This window comes from Pelmatolapia mariae, linkage group LG23 (genome assembly GCF_036321145.2).
Source record: "Pelmatolapia mariae isolate MD_Pm_ZW linkage group LG23, Pm_UMD_F_2, whole genome shotgun sequence".
NCBI lineage: Eukaryota > Metazoa > Chordata > Actinopteri > Cichliformes > Cichlidae > Pelmatolapia > Pelmatolapia mariae.
This window is the reverse complement of record NC_086246.1, coordinates 19,642,716-19,660,929: the sequence shown is the minus strand read 5'-3', so window position 1 is coordinate 19,660,929 and position 18,214 is coordinate 19,642,716. Positions and strand designations below refer to the sequence as shown.

Genomic DNA, 18,214 nt, shown 5'->3' with positions numbered 1-18,214 from the left:
GGCATTTCACACACAGTACCGGTACAGAATCTAGAAAATGTGGGAAAATGCTGGCATCATAAACAGTACTTAGCTACTTCTGAAGAAATTATGATGGGACCCTAAAAAAATACTATGTACAATAATGGATTTCTATACATTTTACATCAGATGAAAACGTTTGTTGTAAGATTCAGAGCGATAAACAAACAAGAGAGAAAAGCCGATCAGCTGATTACTGATCAGTTTCATGATTGAAGTAGAAACAGAGGGAGATCACCATCGGCCCACCGGGCAAATGACCGGTATGCCCGATGGCCAGTCCAGCTATGTAGCCTGCAGTCATATTTTAAGCTCACCTTCAGACGCTTTCTGTGCTGCTGAAGTAAAATCACGTTTTGCTGCTTAGCAGGAGTTGCTGCGGTGTTATCCATGGATGATGAACAAGGATCACTCAGAAGTGTTCGTCTATGCTCTGTGTCAGGCGCTTCAGTAGATTACTCGCGCTATTAACAGCAGCCGATAGTTTTTTCTCCCCAGCACATAGCTTACATGTTGCTGTAATATTCTTGTCTGCTTGTTTCAGAAAAGTGAAGAGACGGGAATATGTCCATTTCGTAAAACAGCCACACACTTCAGCCGAGTCCGACGTCTTCCGCTGTAGAATACGACTATGCAGCAAACTGGCGCGAAATGACGTGCAGCTGCACTACAGCGATGTTAGAGCGGCAGAGTTTACTTCTACGTTTAGAAGATAAATTAATGAAATTAAATAATGATATTCAGCGAGTTTAATTATTTTACAGTGTAACGCAAGTACATTGTAAGTAACTGTAATTAAAATACCTAAAAATGAACAGTAATTAGTTACTCTACTTTTTCAGTGGAAAAGTATTTTAATTACACCCAACACTGTAGCTGACCGAATGAATTTCTCAACATCAGGGAAATATTCCCTAACATTCACCTTTTTACCAAAGGTGTCATCCAGAAAAGCAACGATTTCCTCCAAAGAATACAAATCCGCATTTTGAGAGACACTGTCTGCTACAGAAACATTATCAGAGTCAGAATCACACTCCATGTCATTCGCGTCGTTACCATAACAACCAGCAGGCGTCCTGCTCTGCTGCTCCTCCACCCCTCCTTCCCCCGAGGCAACAGCACACTCTACACCCAACTCAGAGCTCCCCATTTCCTTCCCATTCTGTGCCGTACTGACCGCAGGTCCAGCCTCCACCCTCTCTTTCGACTTGGTTGTAGTCATGCAATCACTCACATCACTCCACACCAAAGCCGTAGCATCCGCGGGAGAAACGCCGACCTCACCTCGCATCGAAGGCGCAGCGTCCTCTCCAGATAGGGCAGTTTCACCACACGCTGGAGGCACAGCTCCAGCCGGGTCAACAACGGCTTCGCCCCGTACTATAGACACAGCCTCAGCCGGGACAAGAGCAGCTTTGTCCCGCACTAGGGGCACAGCCTCAGCCGGGGCAACAGCGGTCTCACCCCGCGCCGGCGGGGCAGCCACGTTTAGCGCCTGCTGCCCGCTAATCCACTCCCCACTATCATCCACAGCAGGTCCCGCCTCAAGCTGGTTGTGAGGACACATTATATTCTTATGACCCACATCTCCACCCTCAAAACATTTCATGTTCCCAGAACTAGCATACACCATGTAGAACCCTTCTTCGTGTTTGACACGGAAGGAGACATCCAGTGTCTGTGTGGGACACAGTGATCCGAGTGGAGGGCACTGCGAGGGGTGAAACCTGCATAAATTCATCATTCAAATACAGGCCACTCTCTATAAGCTGATTGACAAACCCCTGCTCTTTCAAGAATATGACAACCGCTTTATTCATACGTGAAGCATACGGAATGTTTCCATGTCCCACCTGCTCACCTACAGCCAACAACACCTACCTACTCGACAGAGGTGCTCGGCTGCGGCACCACCCTGACTCCATGCTTCAAAGACAGGGATAGCGTCCCATGGACACACACTCTCACTCAGACACGCCAAACTCACCACCATCAAACTCCCAGCATGCAGTGCGAGAGAGAGAGAGAGAGAGAGGATAACTTTTCTATAATCCTGGTTGCGTTCAGATATTGTCCGGGAACATTATTCATATTCATGCATTTCTTGTTTTCGTCTGACTCTCCATAAATTGTTCCGCTAATTAAACACGTGTGAATGGTAAATGGGGGTTTCACGCGTGTACGGTGTACTGACATTAAGATGGAAGTAAAAACGGTCTGTGGGATTGTGCTGCTCTTGACCCATCAGCCAGAGTGAAGTTCTAACAGACAAAGATCTGAAGAGAAACCGAAAGTTACGAACAATGAAACGTGTTCAGTGCAGCCGCTGTCTGTGCTTTTAATGCTGTCTTGTTATTATTTTAGATTTCTGTGCTTCTCCCGCTCCTGGTGACCTCCGCTTTCGCTCCCTTCCCTTTTCCCGTCCACTTGTCAATCAATCAGCACTCGACCAATGCACAGGTCATCGCTGTCCAGAGACATGCAGGTAGCCTCTTGGAGGAGTGCATAGGAGCATGACTGAGGTGGGTGGAAAGCCCTCTGTCCGAACGGAATGATTTAAGCGTAAATTATCGTCCCAAATGTGTCTGTGTACATTCACGTCTCCGTTTGGACCACGAACTGAGAACTGGTGGTAAAGCTGCTCCGACTTTCCAAGCTGGAATTGATGTGAAGGTTTTGAGTTGTGGAGTAACATAACTATATGCGAGGTGTACAAAATTGATTGGATAAACCGTTACTATGGACTGTACCATTAAAATGGGTGCAAACAGGCCAAACGTGCATTTTATATCGTGTTTTAAAGTTGTACCTCACCATCAACTGTTAACACCATTAACAGTAGTTTCTCTTATTGTATTATAATAATGTTTACATATTTTTAATCTTTTTTCTTTTTTTAGTTATGTTGTTAAGTATTTATATTTCTCCACCGCAGAACAGTTTACCCGGAAATCCTGAAGCGGTGACCTAAGGAGGCAGGACAAAAAAAAAGAATGAATGGAGTGAGAAAGAAATGTACTTCTTCGGAGTTTTATACTATATTATTGCTGTTTTTATTTCTGGAGCCTTTGAAAAAGGTGAGAAGAAACTATATGTTAATGACAGTATGTGAGTTAGGCTTTTTTTTTTTTTTTAAATAGAATGATCTTTTGTTTTTTATAAGGAGATTTCAGTTGTGGTGGTGTCAGAGGTCATTAAGCTGACCTGAGAATAATGTAGTGATACAGGTACAACCGCAGACAGTGTTACAGTTTATTTTTTCTGTGAGGTTAACTGAGTATTTAGGAGGGGTTAGTGACGGTCAGGGGGCTGCTGGTGGTTCTTAGGAAAATCATAGCAGCACTTCAGCATTCCCAGTAATTTTTTTGTGTTTATTTAATCTAATTCTGAATCTGTTTTTCAGTTTGAATATGTTAATATTATAGTACTAAAAACCTGATCATTTATCAAATTTGATTACAATATGAAAACTTCAGCCTGTTTTTGTTAAACATGCTGATGTCAGCAGTGTTATGGAAATCTAGAGTCGTATATGAATCTTTATATTTCTCATTTTGAATTCATAATGTTGTATTAACAACTATTTGTTAAAGAACTCAAACAAAGAAAGTGCATATGTCCCCCAGTGACTACTGTATTGGTTTAGCTTTAAAAATTTGGAAATTATCCTAAACTGGAAACTGAAAAAAAAGTTTTTCCTTTATCTTTGACGTATGACCTCTATGCATTACATACTATTGTATGTACTGTAACTGACCTTTCCTATGATATATTACTTTATATGGTTTCTTTACATTTTTTTTTTTTTTCAAAGTCAAATTTGACCTTGGGCACTAACAATGAAGCTCAAGGTCAGCCTGTTTTTTCTAAACAGGCTGTTTTTTTTAAACATTCCTTGTCATAATTATAAGTCTGTCTATGCAAACATCGGTATGAATCTTACATCTAATATATTCTGTGAACTGAAAGTCTTGCCTTGGGTCTAAAAAGGGTGGGTAGTGATCTGTATGCGCGTGTATGTGTGTGTGTGTGCGCGCACCTCTATGGTTGTGTTAGGGGCGTTGCAGTAGAAAGAGACATTGAGTGACCCCCATAGCAGTGGCTCTGTCACCATGAATGAGCTGACATAGCTCTATGAAGCCACATGTACTAAAAAACCTGAACCTGCTGGAAGCAACTTTGATTCCTGTTGCAATAACCCTGTTACCAGATTTGTTTGGGCAGAGTGTCAGTGTGAGGCTGAAGGTAAAAGTGTGTGTTGCACCGCCAGCCAGTAACACTGGACCTTGTGTGTCAGCAAGTTGGACTTGAGCATAATATTTAAAGTGCCTTACATCTTGATCTATATCTCCATGCAGCTCTAACAGCAGTGATCCAAACACAGCAGACTGTGCTGGCAGCAGTGGGAGAAGATGCTGAATTCAGCTGTCAGCTCTTGGAGACTAAAGACGTCCTTCAGGTCACATGGCAGAAAAGCTCACATCATGGGGAGGCAAATGTTGCCACCTACAGCAAGCACTTTGGTCAGAGAGTGAATGAGGGCTTTACAGATAAATTTGAGTTTAAATATACTGGACTACAGAACTGCTCCATAGTCATCAGGAATGTGATGGAGCAAGATGAAGGCTGCTATCCATGTCTGTTTAATACTTACCCTGAAGGTTCCTTCACAGGTAAACCCTGCCTCCAAGTCTATGGTGAGAACTTTTAGCTTAATGTGATTAAAAGCACCAGAAGCTAGTTTCTTTTGGACAACATTGTCCCTAATAATATCTTTCCTGGTCCTTCACAGAGCTGCATGACCCTGTTGTTGATGTCAGACAGTCAAACTCTACTGAAGAGTGGGTTGTTTCCTGTTCAGCCACTGGTCGACCTGCTCCCACTTTAACACTCAGTGTCTCACAACAACACCTCAACTTGTCACTGTACAACACTGTCAGTGTGTCCAACACCAACGCTACATTCACTGTCACCACTACAGCTGTGCTCTCAGGTTCACGTAACCACAGCACACAGGTGGGATGTGCAGCACGAGTGCTCTCTGCTCCTCACAGAGAGGTGATGGTGACGATTCCTAATGATGGAGATGACGATGATGGTGAGAAACTTTTTTGAAGTCATTGATTTATAAATTGATGGTTACTTTTTGATTGTAATGTTTATTTTTCTTCTACCAGATCTTAATGAGAAATCAGGATCTAATCCCAGAAATTTAGGTGTGTTAACATTTGTTTGTTTTAAAGACAGTTATTATGTTCAATCTACTGTCATTTGATCAGTGTTCAGATTATTATATTCTTCTTTCTTCTATTTGTCTCAAAGGAATCAGGATTTCAGTCATTCTGTCCTCTGTGGTGTTGGTGGCCTGTGCTCCTGCATTCATCTTTGTTGGGTATAAAAAGAAACCTCAGAGCAGGTACTCGTCATAAACAGTATTGATGTCTGTGCTATAGTTTCAGCGGATAAATGTTTGTGTAGATTTACCTGTTCTTAAATCTGTTGTCTGTCACACAGAGAGGTGCATGATAAAAGATACCTGAAACTAGAAACACTCAGAAGTCTCTCTTCATCCTGTCAAACTGCATTCGGAAAGTTGCTGATTTCCTTCTCATTCTTCAGGATATTGTCACATTTCAATTCTTCCAACTTACCTCCGGAGTTTCCTTTTACTTTTCTACTTCCTTTCTAATTCATCAAACTTTCTTTTTTGTTTTGTCTAAGATATTATTATTATTTTTTTTAAAAAATCAGATTTTTGCAATATGAACACAGTGATTCTAAAATTCTTCTTCTTCTTTTTTTTTTTTAGAACTGGATCATTTTCAATCAAATGACGGGACTCTTAGCTTACACAGCAGATGCTTCCTGATGAGCATTTTTCTTGAATAAAATGGTGCTACTTTGTGCTATTTATTTATTTGATACAATGAAAATGGTGCTGTTTATAAAAAGTCATGTTTTGGTGCTTTGTCAGATATTTAAACATTAAGTTACTTGAAATGAGAACTGTGAAAATGAGCAGGTGTGACTAACATGAACCTTTCTCATCAATACCTTGGATAAACTGCTTTTATTAGTGAAATTGATACTTATGCAAACAACTACAAGGAAAACTGTACTGTGCCTTTGTACATGTCAATATATTTCCAACTGGAATTGCAGAAAATGGCAGCTGGAGGTCTCCGTTTATTCACTGTGAACATGTTGAGCTCAATTTATTACTACTTTTATTGTTAAAAAAAAACAACACATGTGTTCAGTTACTCAGACCAGGAATATTTGTCTATCTAGTAATGCAAAACCGCTCTGGTGCTGGTCAAGAATTGTTTTCATAATGTTTTAATATTTTTGAATCTGCAAACATTGCTCTGCTTATCAAAAAGTGTAAAGGGAAATTTTAATCTTCTGCTTCTTATCTGTGTCAAACTGGACTTACTGATTTAAAAAAAAAAAACACTCCATATTGTCTCCATGCAGTCTTGCAGGTATGCCATCTGTTGCTATGAGTGACCTTTTGAACACATCAACATAACAGGTGTTATTCCCTGATGTGACAGATAATTTTCAGCCTGACAGTTTGTCAGTCTAAAAACATGCAGACTGTTGTCATTCTCACTGTACTGCTGACTGACACATTTTTAAAGGTAAATAAATTTCACAAAGTCAACCTGCTTGTAGGCATCTTGGTTTGTGTCAGATTTCCACAAAAAGTGTTGTCATAAAGCAGATGATCAGATGGATGCTTTTGATTGCCAGCACAGCTGTAAAGCTGTGTTTGTTTTACATATACAGAACAAGAATGAAAATCGTTTTAAATATCTGCTGAGTTCACACATACAGATAACATTTTTATGTTTCACTTCAGCTCATCAAAACCTTCTTTCTTCTCTTTTCCTCTAAAGAATCAGTCAGTGCATCCTCTGTGTTGCTGCACTGACGCTGTACAGCAGAGCATCTCTCATCTGTGTAGTGAACTTCACATAAACCAGGCCCTGATACAGATCTCTTCCTTATAAGCATTTTTTAAGCTTTTAGTATTTAGTATTAACAGACTAACATGACATTATTTCGCTTGTTTCTATGTTACAGCACCTTTCGTCAAAATACAGGACACTTAACTCAAAAAGCGAAAACCGAGAGAAGCAAATCAAACGATGATCCATGGAGTTCACCTTCACAGCACCCATACTCAGTTTTGGACCGTTTTTGACAAACCCCAAAATTATTAACTATAAATTATTACACTGAAACACCTTGAAACACTCAAATAACATCAGAATAACAGTCTAAATTTAAAAATACTAGAGAAAAAACCTTAACAAAGACTTCAAATAAACAGATTTTCAATATGATATGAAAACACGTTGCTACAAAAGATGTTCACGTGTTATTAAAATGTGATAAATGACCCCCCCCCTACCAAAAAAAAAAAAAAAAAACAAAGAAAAAACGAAACGAACAGAAAATCAACAAATTAGAGTGCGGAAAGTGTAGCATTATGCCGTGGATTATGAACGATTGTTCTACATTTCATAACAACCACTTTAATAAAAATTAAAATAGAAAAACGTAAAACAAAACAATGAATCATCCTGCCATTTTCTTCCACTTATCTGAAGTGAAGCGGCAGGCAAGCCAAGACAAGCCCAGACCAGGTCAGCCGAGAGGTGCAGTTATTAATATTGTGCCAAAAAGGGATTTCTAGTATTTGTAAAAACATGAGTGTCGTTATATAAACAGTTGTAAAGGACTTGTTGGTCTGATCTGTGGATTGATTTCAACGTAGACCACAGAGGTACAATCGGAGTCATACAGATACTTGTAACACTTTTTTTTTATTGTATTTATAACCCCGTAAATCTTGTAGACCGCAGACTATTTTGGCACAACACCCAGGAGGCGACACCCTCAAATGTCTCCTTTCGGTCTGGAGCACTAACGTCTGTGATGGAATGACTGAACTCCTCCTGTGCTAAGGGAGAGCCCATCCACCCTTCAGACAAAGCATTTCGTTATAATTCTGTCGCTTTTAAAAGAACTATAAGGATAATAAGATCAGATCTAAATTATTACCATACTTATACCTATTTATTTTTTTCTTCCTTTTGTGTCTTTTGTTTTATATGTTATTACTTTATTTAAAGCAACATTTGGGGGTGCATTTTGTTGCTTCTTTGCAACGGGGAGTCACCATATGTTCGCTTTAGCACAGTTTTACACTGTAACCCCAATATTATGTCTTATGACTCCTGCTAGAACTGAACCAACAACCTTTGACTTAGCAGGTTTATTAATCCCTTTGGTTGTTTTTGTTGATGTGGCTGCAGATACTGCTAATGAAAGCAACTATTTGAATCCCAGTCAAACATCTTCCTTTCTTTCTTTCTTTCTTTCTTTCTTTCTTTCTTTCTTTCTTTCTTTCTTTCTTTCTTATGTAAATAATTGATTCCTGTGAAGTTCCCACATAGGAGAAATTTACATTTCTCAGCCATTTAATTAAAATGTCATTTGTCGTAATGTCTTGCTATTTGTAAGATAAAAATGTAATAAATTGATCTATGAAGTGTTCTGTTAATAGATGGAGATTAACGGGGTTTTTTTCTCCCTTTCTTGGTATTATTGCTGATTGGTTGAAATTAGATTGTATTACAGTTTTGTTGCTACGAGTGCGATATAATAATTACGCAGATAAAATAATAAATGTTACACGTTGTGCTTGTTTAGTTATAATGTTTTCTTTAATGTGTCTTATTTAGCGAGTGCACTGCTCTGAATATCGCCGGATATTCAATACAACGACCACTTGGGCATCATCATCATCATCATCATGACCTTTATTTATAAAGCACTTTAAAACAACCACAGCTGACACAAAGTGCTGTACATTGGAACTATAAAATAAAATTACATGAGATATAAATACAAACCAAATAAAAGAAAGGTAAAATGATTAATTAAAAAATGAATTCCATTAAAAGAGAAACTAAGTCTCAGTGAGGTTAAAAGCCAAAGAATAAAAGTGAGATTTAAGATGTGATTTGTGAAGTGGTCGCACTGTGGACTCAAATATCCTGAGGAGTTTGGAGGACTTTCATGCTTCTGTAGAAACAGTGACACATCTGTCGAGGCAAAGTCTATGCTTGAAGCCACTGAGGAGTACGTTGGAGGGGGTGACGCGATGTCACTGGTATGAATGAACTTACTACAGTCCAGTAACTCCAGCCGTAATTATCTTGTCCTTGAATCTTTATTCCAAAACCATTAAACATAACAGCGCAGCGGTCACAAACTGTTCACTTCCTCTCAAATAACAACACCTGCCGCTAATCACGTGTGTCTACGTTGAATACCTTCACGTACAACACCGAAAAACTCAAAAGGTGACCTCTAGCGACATAGCCTACATAAGGTACCAACCATTGTTGTCCGACAACATCCTTTCTGACAGTTTTTAAAAACAAACAAACAAACTACGAGACAGTGTTTCTCGTCGTGTACTGAATAATGTTTTAATTTGAGAGTTTTTTATGTTCTACATTGTGTTGTTCGTGTGAAAAGATGTTTTGTTTTGTTTGTAAAGGTTCATATGATCAGATTCATCTTTTTGTAGGTCTGAATATATTGGGCATGTTTTACTCAGTCTGGGGTGTTTCTTTTCCTTACACTCTTATTTTTGTCCCTTATTTTAGTTTGTTGTAGGACTTAAACAGGGAAAGCGCACCGCTTCAGCTTGGAAAGATCTGCTCGGCGCATTTAAACGAAAGTGAAAGTAAACTGTGAGACGTGTTGGTGAGACTATTCCACTGCATAGTGAAGACGGTGGAGCAATGATGAATAAATGTGCATTAAAATAGCGGAGCTGGTTTGTAAAATAGCAATCGCTTATCAAATCAATGATTTATTAGACATCCTAGTGAACCTCGTGATATGTCATGTGGCTGTTAAAAATGAGAAGAGTGACTTTTTTCTTTGCTGTTTTCACGCACACACCTGGTGATTATGGACCGGCTGAGTGGAGCGCTACTTTTTTTGAATTTTTGGCGGACATATGATAATGTGGGACAGCGTCCAGTCATACTTTTCCTTTCCTTTCTTTATTTTTTTCTAAAGGTCAGATAAATAATTTGTTTTCTGTATTTATTTGACGTGACTGGGAGTCACTGTAACTTCAGTCCTGTGAACTAAATAGCAAATGAGATCAGCAGGAATCTGTTATAATGGCTCTGTGTCGGACGCTGCTTAAGCCCTACACCAGCAATAGTCCTGCTATTTTCTTTGTGCAAGACTAACACAGCAGACTGTTCTGGCAGCAGTGGGGGATGAAGCCCGTGGAAACTGGTAACGAACAATAAGTTTGTTGGTCAAAGACCGCATCCGGACTTTACAGAGAAAGTGGAAGAAGCTGCCTCTAAGTCTAAGGTAAGAACTTGTGATCTGGAATCATGGAGGAAAATATGAACATCTAAAAAAAATCCATACACAAATAGCACAAGCAAATTAGAGCACAAACATACACAGTATGAGCATACTCAAAAAGATAGCTGTACAGAGAGATTCCAGTGGATCACGATATGTTTAGTGACAATTGGACTATATAACTACCTTCAAACACATAAGGAAAAGGGAAGAAAAGAAAAAGAAACAGAAGAAAACAAAAGAAAGAAATCAGGCGAAGCACTAAAACAAATCTTGAAACATATACTAACATAAAATACACAAGAATTACAAACCATTCACTGAGCATATTTGCTGAATGTCGCTGAAGCGAGACTTTCACATTAATAGTTTTATATTTCATACCTTTTAGAAAATATCATTTTTGGTAGCAAGCGTGAGACGTTGTTTATAATCCCCAGCTCTAATTTACTTTTTCAATGTGATTTTTCTATCAGTTACGACAGTAAAACTGTTTATAACGAGAAACTGATGTGATTGACTGAAACATTGCACAGCTGCACTAAACAGACACATGACAGCATGAAGGAGTTTGATGGTTCTACCTTTTACCACCGACACATACATAAGGAAGCAAAGCAGCTACACTGTTACCTTTCATGTATGAGTAAAACTAGGTTCAGTTTGGTCACTCATTCAGTGCAGTGTGACGGATACTGACAGATATAGAGACGAAATAGGGAACGCAGTCGACTGTACCATTGTAAGAGAAGGGGCAGGAGGACCGGATTGACATGTCTATTTTTTGTTTCTGCTTTTTAAACACACTTAAAATTAATAATTCTCAATTTTAATAGTAGTATTGTTAATATAATATGCTGACATATATTTTCTTAGCACGTGTTACTTAGTTGTTAGTTTATGTATTTTTGGATGGCTCCGGAGACGCCCACAGGTTTAGCAGTGCAACGTTTTAGTCGAGTGGAAAAGGGTACCGTTTAAGATGTCACCGCTTGGAATTGTACATTGCATTATTGCCTTTTTTATTTTTGGTGGCTATGACAAAGGTAAGAAGAAGTGTAGATTAATATTACACACATATGTGTGTAGCAGCATGCGCGTTAGATATATTTACACAACGACAGGTCACGTCTTTAGTTTGTGGCAATAACTCGTTTAAAGAGCGGTGGGTGATGAGAAACATAACAATGTTTCTATTAAACCAGCTTCTGTCGATCATAAGCAAATATGCGCGTATATATCAAGAAAACAAAATCCAAGACTGTCAAATTGACATATTGGTTATTTATTCGATTAAATATTCAAAGTGATATGCCGTCTTATTCGAGAGATTGCTGTTAACGTATTAATATTGTCTTTAACTTTTGTTGAAAGGAAACTGTACATTAATACTAAACACATCTGTTTATATGTGTTAGATATATTTACACAACGACAGGTCACGTCTTTTAGTTTGTGGCAACAAGTCGTCTAAAGAGCGATGGGTGATCAGAAACAAAACACGAGCTATATTAACTGCGGAATACTGTAGTGGTAAAGCTGTATCCCTTTAGAGTCGGGGAACGTGGATTCGACTTCAGTAATGGCCCCTATGCATGAGAGACTTTAATGAGGCATTAACATATACACAGTGTAAACAGACTGTACAGTGCAATCTCAAAAGTAGGATCCAGCTGCTTTTCTGAAACAACATCTACCTCTCTCGTTCCAAGTACTGAGTCTTGATCTATTAGGAATGACAGAAAAATATAATCAGAATGAGTATGTAATGGGCATGGGTGATGTGCGATATGACGACGGTGCCTAAACTTTCCCTCGGTCCTGTAACTCTTCAATTGCCCCCCGCTGTTTTTTTTTCTATAGTCTGTGTGAGGCTGCCTGCAGTGCAGCTGAATATGACATATTTTAATCTTCAGGGAATAATCTGACACATTAACAGCTACGTTTTAGTACATTTTGGTGCCTGTGGCTCTGAAAGAGTGGTTTTTTAAAAAGAAAAGAGAAAATCAGTCAATTTTAGTAAAATATAATTACCGAAGAACAGGAAGTGACTTTACTGGAAACATACAGGTTGATCTCTCTGTGAACATTTACAGAACAGAGTTTTAGCACTGCGGTCCAAATTTTGAGCCACTCACCCCTCACAGTTACGCAGTAGCGGTTTTAGATACGGGCGACACGGGCGGTTGCCCGGGGCGGCATCGTGGTGGGGGGCGGCATCACCGGCATCGGCAAAAAAAAAATTGCTCGTACTCATGCTGTCCCGACATCATGCCAGCGCATATTGGGAATGGCATAGGCACCGATCAGTTTTCTATCGCCCATTTACTGGGAGTAAGGGCGCCCTCCGTTTGTGAGGTGCGCCTGCTGCTTGCGGCAAAGGGAGGAGAGGAAGGGGGCTGCGGGGATTCTCTGGCTGGCTGGAGCAGCGTCTAATAACCAACTCGCAAAATAAAAACAAACCAACAAACATGAAAACACCAGACATTTTGATACAGACTTATAATTTGCACCGATGTTTTTTCAAAATTCTATACGCGAAAAGTGAGCGCGAGAGCCCTCGGTGCGCCTGCTCGCTGCTGAAGTAAAGTAAACTTTATTGTCATCTCCGCTACATACAGTCCAGTATATAGAGAGACGAGACGACGAGGCTCCAGTTACAGCAGTGCACTTAAACGAACAATAAATATTTAAGAGTAAAAAAATAAATATACACTTTAGGACTAGGGTTAAAGGGATCAATAACAATTTAAATGTATATTTTATATTTTGTTGATTTAAAGTCTCACACACAACCCGTTTTTAAAGTTTTAAAAAAAGAGAAAAGAAGAGGAGGAGTTTAGCGACTTCCACAGTCGCTAGAGGCCGGGGATTGAGTCTGCCTATTTGCCTGACGCGCTGTCAACTGTACGCAATAATGCGAGAGGTGGAATTGCTTGCTTGTTTATTAAAGTGCTTGAAAAGTTACAGAGTAATGTGATCGGCTCGCGATTCAAACTCTTAAAACATCACAGCTCTAATGCAACAAGGGGAAACTCGTTGTGCTGCGGTCAACAAAAACTACGGCTACCCAGCCCTCCTCTCTGTCAAAATCAAACCAGTGAAAGACAGACTGACAACGCCCTCTTAATGTCACCGCTAGCACCCACGTGACTCCCGTTACACATCACCATAGCAACCAAACAAATGAAAACCCAGTGATCATTAAAATTCAATACATTTAATTATGGCTCCTACAAGGAGAAACGAGCAAAAGATACAGGTAAGCAGATGTGTCATTGGATAATGGCAGGTCATCCTGAAACAATCAGAATCAGAATACTTTCTTAATCCCTAAGGGAATTATGTGGGTTACAGTTGCTCCAAGAAGAAATGGTAAAAATAGTAACAGTAACAGACTAAACTCCAAACAATATATACAATAATATAATATTAATTAGTCAGTGTCAATTGTTGTTTTGTCCTGTTCCCATTGTATGACGAATTATGATGTCTGTTTAGTAGCCGTTTGAATACTATGCATACTCTCTCTCTCTTCATATATGTGTATGTGTGTGTGTGTGTGTGTGTGTGTGGGGGGGGGGGGGGGGGGGGGGGGCGCCAGAGGGAGTGTTCGCCCAGGGCGCCGAACAGGCTAGGACCGCCACTGCAGTTACGCACTGTTTTTTGATAAAAATTTCCCTCTTACTCCAAATAAATGAGTGCTAGAACTAAATTTTAGTTAAAATGTCGCGTTAAACCCTTTAGTAGCCTGAAGCCTGAATCTTTTATGTGTTATTCTTCTACATTTCTGTGTTCTGAAATGAAAACTTTGAAAAATATATCCAAAAGGCCAGAAACTAAAATACCTGCTGTGTTCACGCTTCTCAGTCCAAAACTGGCACTTTTACAAAAGTTACCTTTTCCGCTAAAACGGGATTTTGCTTTGCTGCAGACGAGTAAATCTGACCCGTATATTTGTAGATTCACTTTCACAGCGCCACAGAGGAGCTAGGAGATCCAGTTAATGAATGTATTATTTTAAGTTTAATTGGCAGATTTGCAGTGATTCCCATTTTTGTTAAACAATAAGATGCTAGTTGTTTCTCTGTGGACACCTGTGTTTAAGAATCTATATGTCTCACATCCTTTTCATGCAACTCCTTTTGCTGGGATTACTCGAGTAGTAGCATGCCAACAGCGTTGCCTGTGCACTTATTCCCCTCTTGTTCCAGTAGACCTCTACTCATCAGTCTGTCCTTGTTCCTCAACACCTCGCGCAGGCAAAGTGTTGTCTGAGCTAGTATGGCTACAGTTATGTATCTCTTGCCTAGCCTGGGAATCGTCAGGCACTGGTTGGGATTCCAATCCCCAATCTGTTGGTCCATATATACTAAATGAATCACTTGGTTCAGGTATATATATATATATTGTGTGTGTGTGTGTGTGTGTATGTGTGTGTGTGTTGTAACAGTAAACGGTAAAACTCTGTTATAGCCCATCTCTCTCAGTCTGAAAGTATATTGAAATATACCATAAGGTAAATGTGTGGTTGATATGGGAGCAGTGTGAGAGTTGGAAACCCTGCAATTCATATGTCAGTGTTGGAATTCTGACAGAATATGTTCCTTACATATTGATCTATATCTCCTACAGCTCTAACAGCAGTGATCCAAACACAGCAGACTGTGCTGGCAGCAGTGGGAGAAGATGCTGAATTCAGCTGTCAGCTCTTGGAGACTAAAGACGTCCTTCAGGTCACATGGCAGAAAGTTACTACTGGGAAAAAGAATGTTGCCACCTACAGCAACTACTATGGTCAGAGAGTGAATGAGGGCTTTTCTAATAAAATTGTGTTTAAATACACTGGACTACAGAACTGCTCTATAGTCGTCAGGAATGTGACGGAGCAGGATGAAGGCTGCTATCACTGCCTGTTTAACACTTATCCTGAAGGAGCTCTGACAGGTAGAACCTGCCTCCAAGTCTATGGTAAGAACTTTACCTACTTTAATTAGATTAGACCGAAAGAAACCAAGTAAAATTAAACTGAAAGAAAAGAAACTGTAAAATGCATCAGGAGCTGGTTTCTTTTTGACAACATAGTCCTTACAATATATTTCCTGATCCTTCACAGAGCTGCATGAACCTGTTGTTGATGTCAGAGAGTCAAACTCTACTGAAGAGTGGGTTGTTTCCTGTTCAGCCACTGGTCGACCTGCTCCCACTGTAACACTCAGTGTCTCACAACAAGACCTCAACTTCTCACAGTACAACACTGTCAGTGTGTCCAACACCAACGCTACATTCACTGTCACCACTACAGCTGTGCTCTCAGGTTCACGTACACAGAGCACACAGGTGGGATGTGCAGCACGAGTGCTCTCTGCTCCTCACAGAGAGGTGATGGTGATGATTCCTGATGATGGGGATGATGATGATGACGATGATGGTGAGAAACTTTTTTGAAGTCATTGATTTATAAATTGATGGTTACTTTTTGATTGTAATGTTTATTTTTCTTCTACCAGATCTTAATGAGAAATCAGGATCTAATCCCAGAAATTTAGGTGTGTTAACATTTGTTTGTTTTAAAATCAGTTTTCCTGTTGAGTCTATTGTTGTTTGATAGGTGTTCATATTAATATAACCTTCTTTCTCCTGTTTGTCTTAAAGGAATCAGGATTTCAGTCATTCTGTCGTCTGTGTTGTTGGTGCTCTGTGTTGCTGTTCTCATCTTTGTCAAGTATAGAAAGAAACCTCAGCGCAGGCACTCGTCTTAAAGAATGTGTGTGTTGCACTTTCTCTTGACAAATATTTGTGCAGATTTAACTGCTCTTAAATCTTTTGCCCGTTAAACAGAGAGCTCATGATGAATGATGCCTGAAACTAGAAACACTCAGGAGTAAGTCACTCTTCATCCCGTCAATCTGCATTTGGAAAGTTGCTGATTTCTTTTTCACTCTCTGACATTTGACATTTGGTATTTTCTAAATTACCTCTACAGCTTCTTCTTGCTCTTCTACTTCCTGTTATTCTGAAGCGAACTGCACATGTCAGCCTTACTCTGATACATATCACGTTGTAGTATATAAACTATTAATCTGTACAGAATACTTTGTGTAATATAAAAAGAGTTTTTCTACTGTGTGCTGTTTTATTTAGCTTTTCTTTATGTTAAGTGCTAAAACACCTTCATTTAAACAAGGTGACGATCAGCTCTAAAAGCGGACACTAACCAAAGAATGATTTAAGCCTTTCACCGTCACCATAACAAATGTTGTTTGTTTCTTTGTTTGTTTTTTTTCCAGAAGTGTTTTTCCTATTTAAATAAAAGCTGCTAAAATTTGACAGATAACTGTTACACTGAAGCATTCAGAACACAATAATTGGTATTAATGCAAATTACAATTTTTATTCCAAAACTTTGTACGATTTATTTGTTTTTTTTATTATTTCTTTGACATCCAGTTTATTACAAAACCACTTTTTGTTGACTTGTTTTTCAGCTGCTCTGTTAATAAGTTACAATAATAATAATAATGACTTTGAAGATGAGCAGGAGTTACTAACATGAAATGTTTCTGTTTTTCTCATTAATAACTTTGATCAAACTGCTCTTTTTGACAAAATTAACACTAATGCTAACAACCACAATAAAAACTCCATACGATGCCTATGTTGAGAAATTTACAGCTCAATAAAATATCTTTGTACAAGGAAAAAAAAGTCAGTACAAGTTTAGAGTTTTTATTTACTCAATCCAGAAATATTTGTCAATCTACTAAACTAAAACCATACCAGTTTAAAGGTATTGGTGGGATAGTGTGTTATTGTTTTTGAATCTGCAGACATTGCACTGTTTATCAAAAATGTTTGTTTTTTTAATGTGAAATTTTAAGATTCTGCTTCTTCTCAAATCGACCTTGCTGAAAGAAAGGCCCCATATTTTCTTATTCTGCCTCCATGTACTCTTTCAGGTATGTTGATGTTTGAGTTACCTTTTGTACAAAATGAAAAATAAAACACACTGTATTCTGTGACGGTGGCAGGTTATTTGTCTGTATAACTATTGCAGGCTTACAGTCTAAAAACATGCAGACTGCTGTCATACCCACTGTAGTGTTGTGTGACCCCTTTGTAAAGGTAAATACATTTTACAAAGACAACCTGTTTGTGTGCAGTTTAATTTATTTCAGACTTCCACAACAAACGTTTTAGAAAACAAGTGTTTATTAAATTTAAGGTAGAAAAACACGCCTTTTTTTGCACTTCAGGAAGTCCTGTCGGTATACTCTTGGGTATACTCTTGCTTGTTAAACGTAATTTAAAATGCTGCTGCATTGGCCACTCTATAAAACACTCGCTGAAAAAAAGCTTTGCGGGTATTTCCATATATGATGTTAGCTCCTCGTGTATCCTCTCATGTCTATGTGTATTTCTTGAATTGGACATCTTTGACAGAGTTCAAGGGGGCAGCTTTACACAGTCATAGCAGCTGAGTGTGTTGACACAACATTTGCTCAGAGAGACTCACCCACACCTGCAGAATAATGTATGAATGAATAAACAAACTAGAAAGTCTTGTGCTTTAATCGTTAATTAATGTCACTTTTTTTTAAGAATTGTGAATGCTCATTAGTTTTTTTTATTTGTTCATTTGTTTGTTTTTGTTTTTTTGTTTGTTTTTTCTGAGTGATGACAGTGTGTAATGGTTGCATTCGTTGTATTTGTAATTCCAACAGTTCCAGAACGTTTTTACCATTTTCCCCGTCAGTAAAACGGGAGATTTTTC

The 18,214-nt window shown here is 38.9% G+C and overlaps 2 protein-coding genes across 2 annotated transcripts; both read left to right on the top strand.

The window, feature by feature from the left end:
* Positions 1-1,860: 1,860 nt before the first annotated feature.
* LOC134621170 (OX-2 membrane glycoprotein-like) lies at positions 1,861-5,453 on the top strand. The gene is made up of 5 exons (XM_063467606.1): positions 1,861-1,918; positions 4,383-4,721; positions 4,817-5,122; positions 5,202-5,240; positions 5,347-5,453. The coding sequence occupies exons 1-5, from the start codon at positions 1,861-1,863 to the stop codon at positions 5,451-5,453; spliced, it is 849 nt and encodes a 282-aa protein (XP_063323676.1).
* Positions 5,454-10,343: 4,890 nt separating this feature from the next.
* Positions 10,344-16,202, top strand: LOC134621169 (OX-2 membrane glycoprotein-like). The gene is made up of 4 exons (XM_065469757.1): positions 10,344-10,362; positions 15,076-15,411; positions 15,557-15,871; positions 16,096-16,202. Exons 1-4 carry the CDS (start codon positions 10,344-10,346, stop codon positions 16,200-16,202), a joined length of 777 nt encoding a protein of 258 aa, XP_065325829.1.
* Positions 16,203-18,214: the final 2,012 nt, after the last annotated feature.

What these genes read in the sequence shown, in the direction of transcription:
- LOC134621169 (XM_065469757.1), top strand. An exon ending in AACCTGCCTCCAAGTCTATG is followed by an intron (nt 15,412 to 15,556) that starts GTAAGAACTTTA and finishes GATCCTTCACAG; the next exon opens with AGCTGCATGAACCTGTTGTT. An exon ending in TGATGATGATGACGATGATG is followed by an intron (nt 15,872 to 16,095) that starts GTGAGAAACTTT and finishes TTTGTCTTAAAG; the next exon opens with GAATCAGGATTTCAGTCATT.
- LOC134621170 (XM_063467606.1), top strand. Translation starts at nt 1,861, where the DNA reads ATGTTTCCATGTCCCACCTGCTCACCTACAGCCAACAACACCTACCTA. An exon ending in TGATGGAGATGACGATGATG is followed by an intron (nt 5,123 to 5,201) that starts GTGAGAAACTTT and finishes TTCTTCTACCAG; the next exon opens with ATCTTAATGAGAAATCAGGA. An exon ending in ATCTAATCCCAGAAATTTAG is followed by an intron (nt 5,241 to 5,346) that starts GTGTGTTAACAT and finishes TTTGTCTCAAAG; the next exon opens with GAATCAGGATTTCAGTCATT.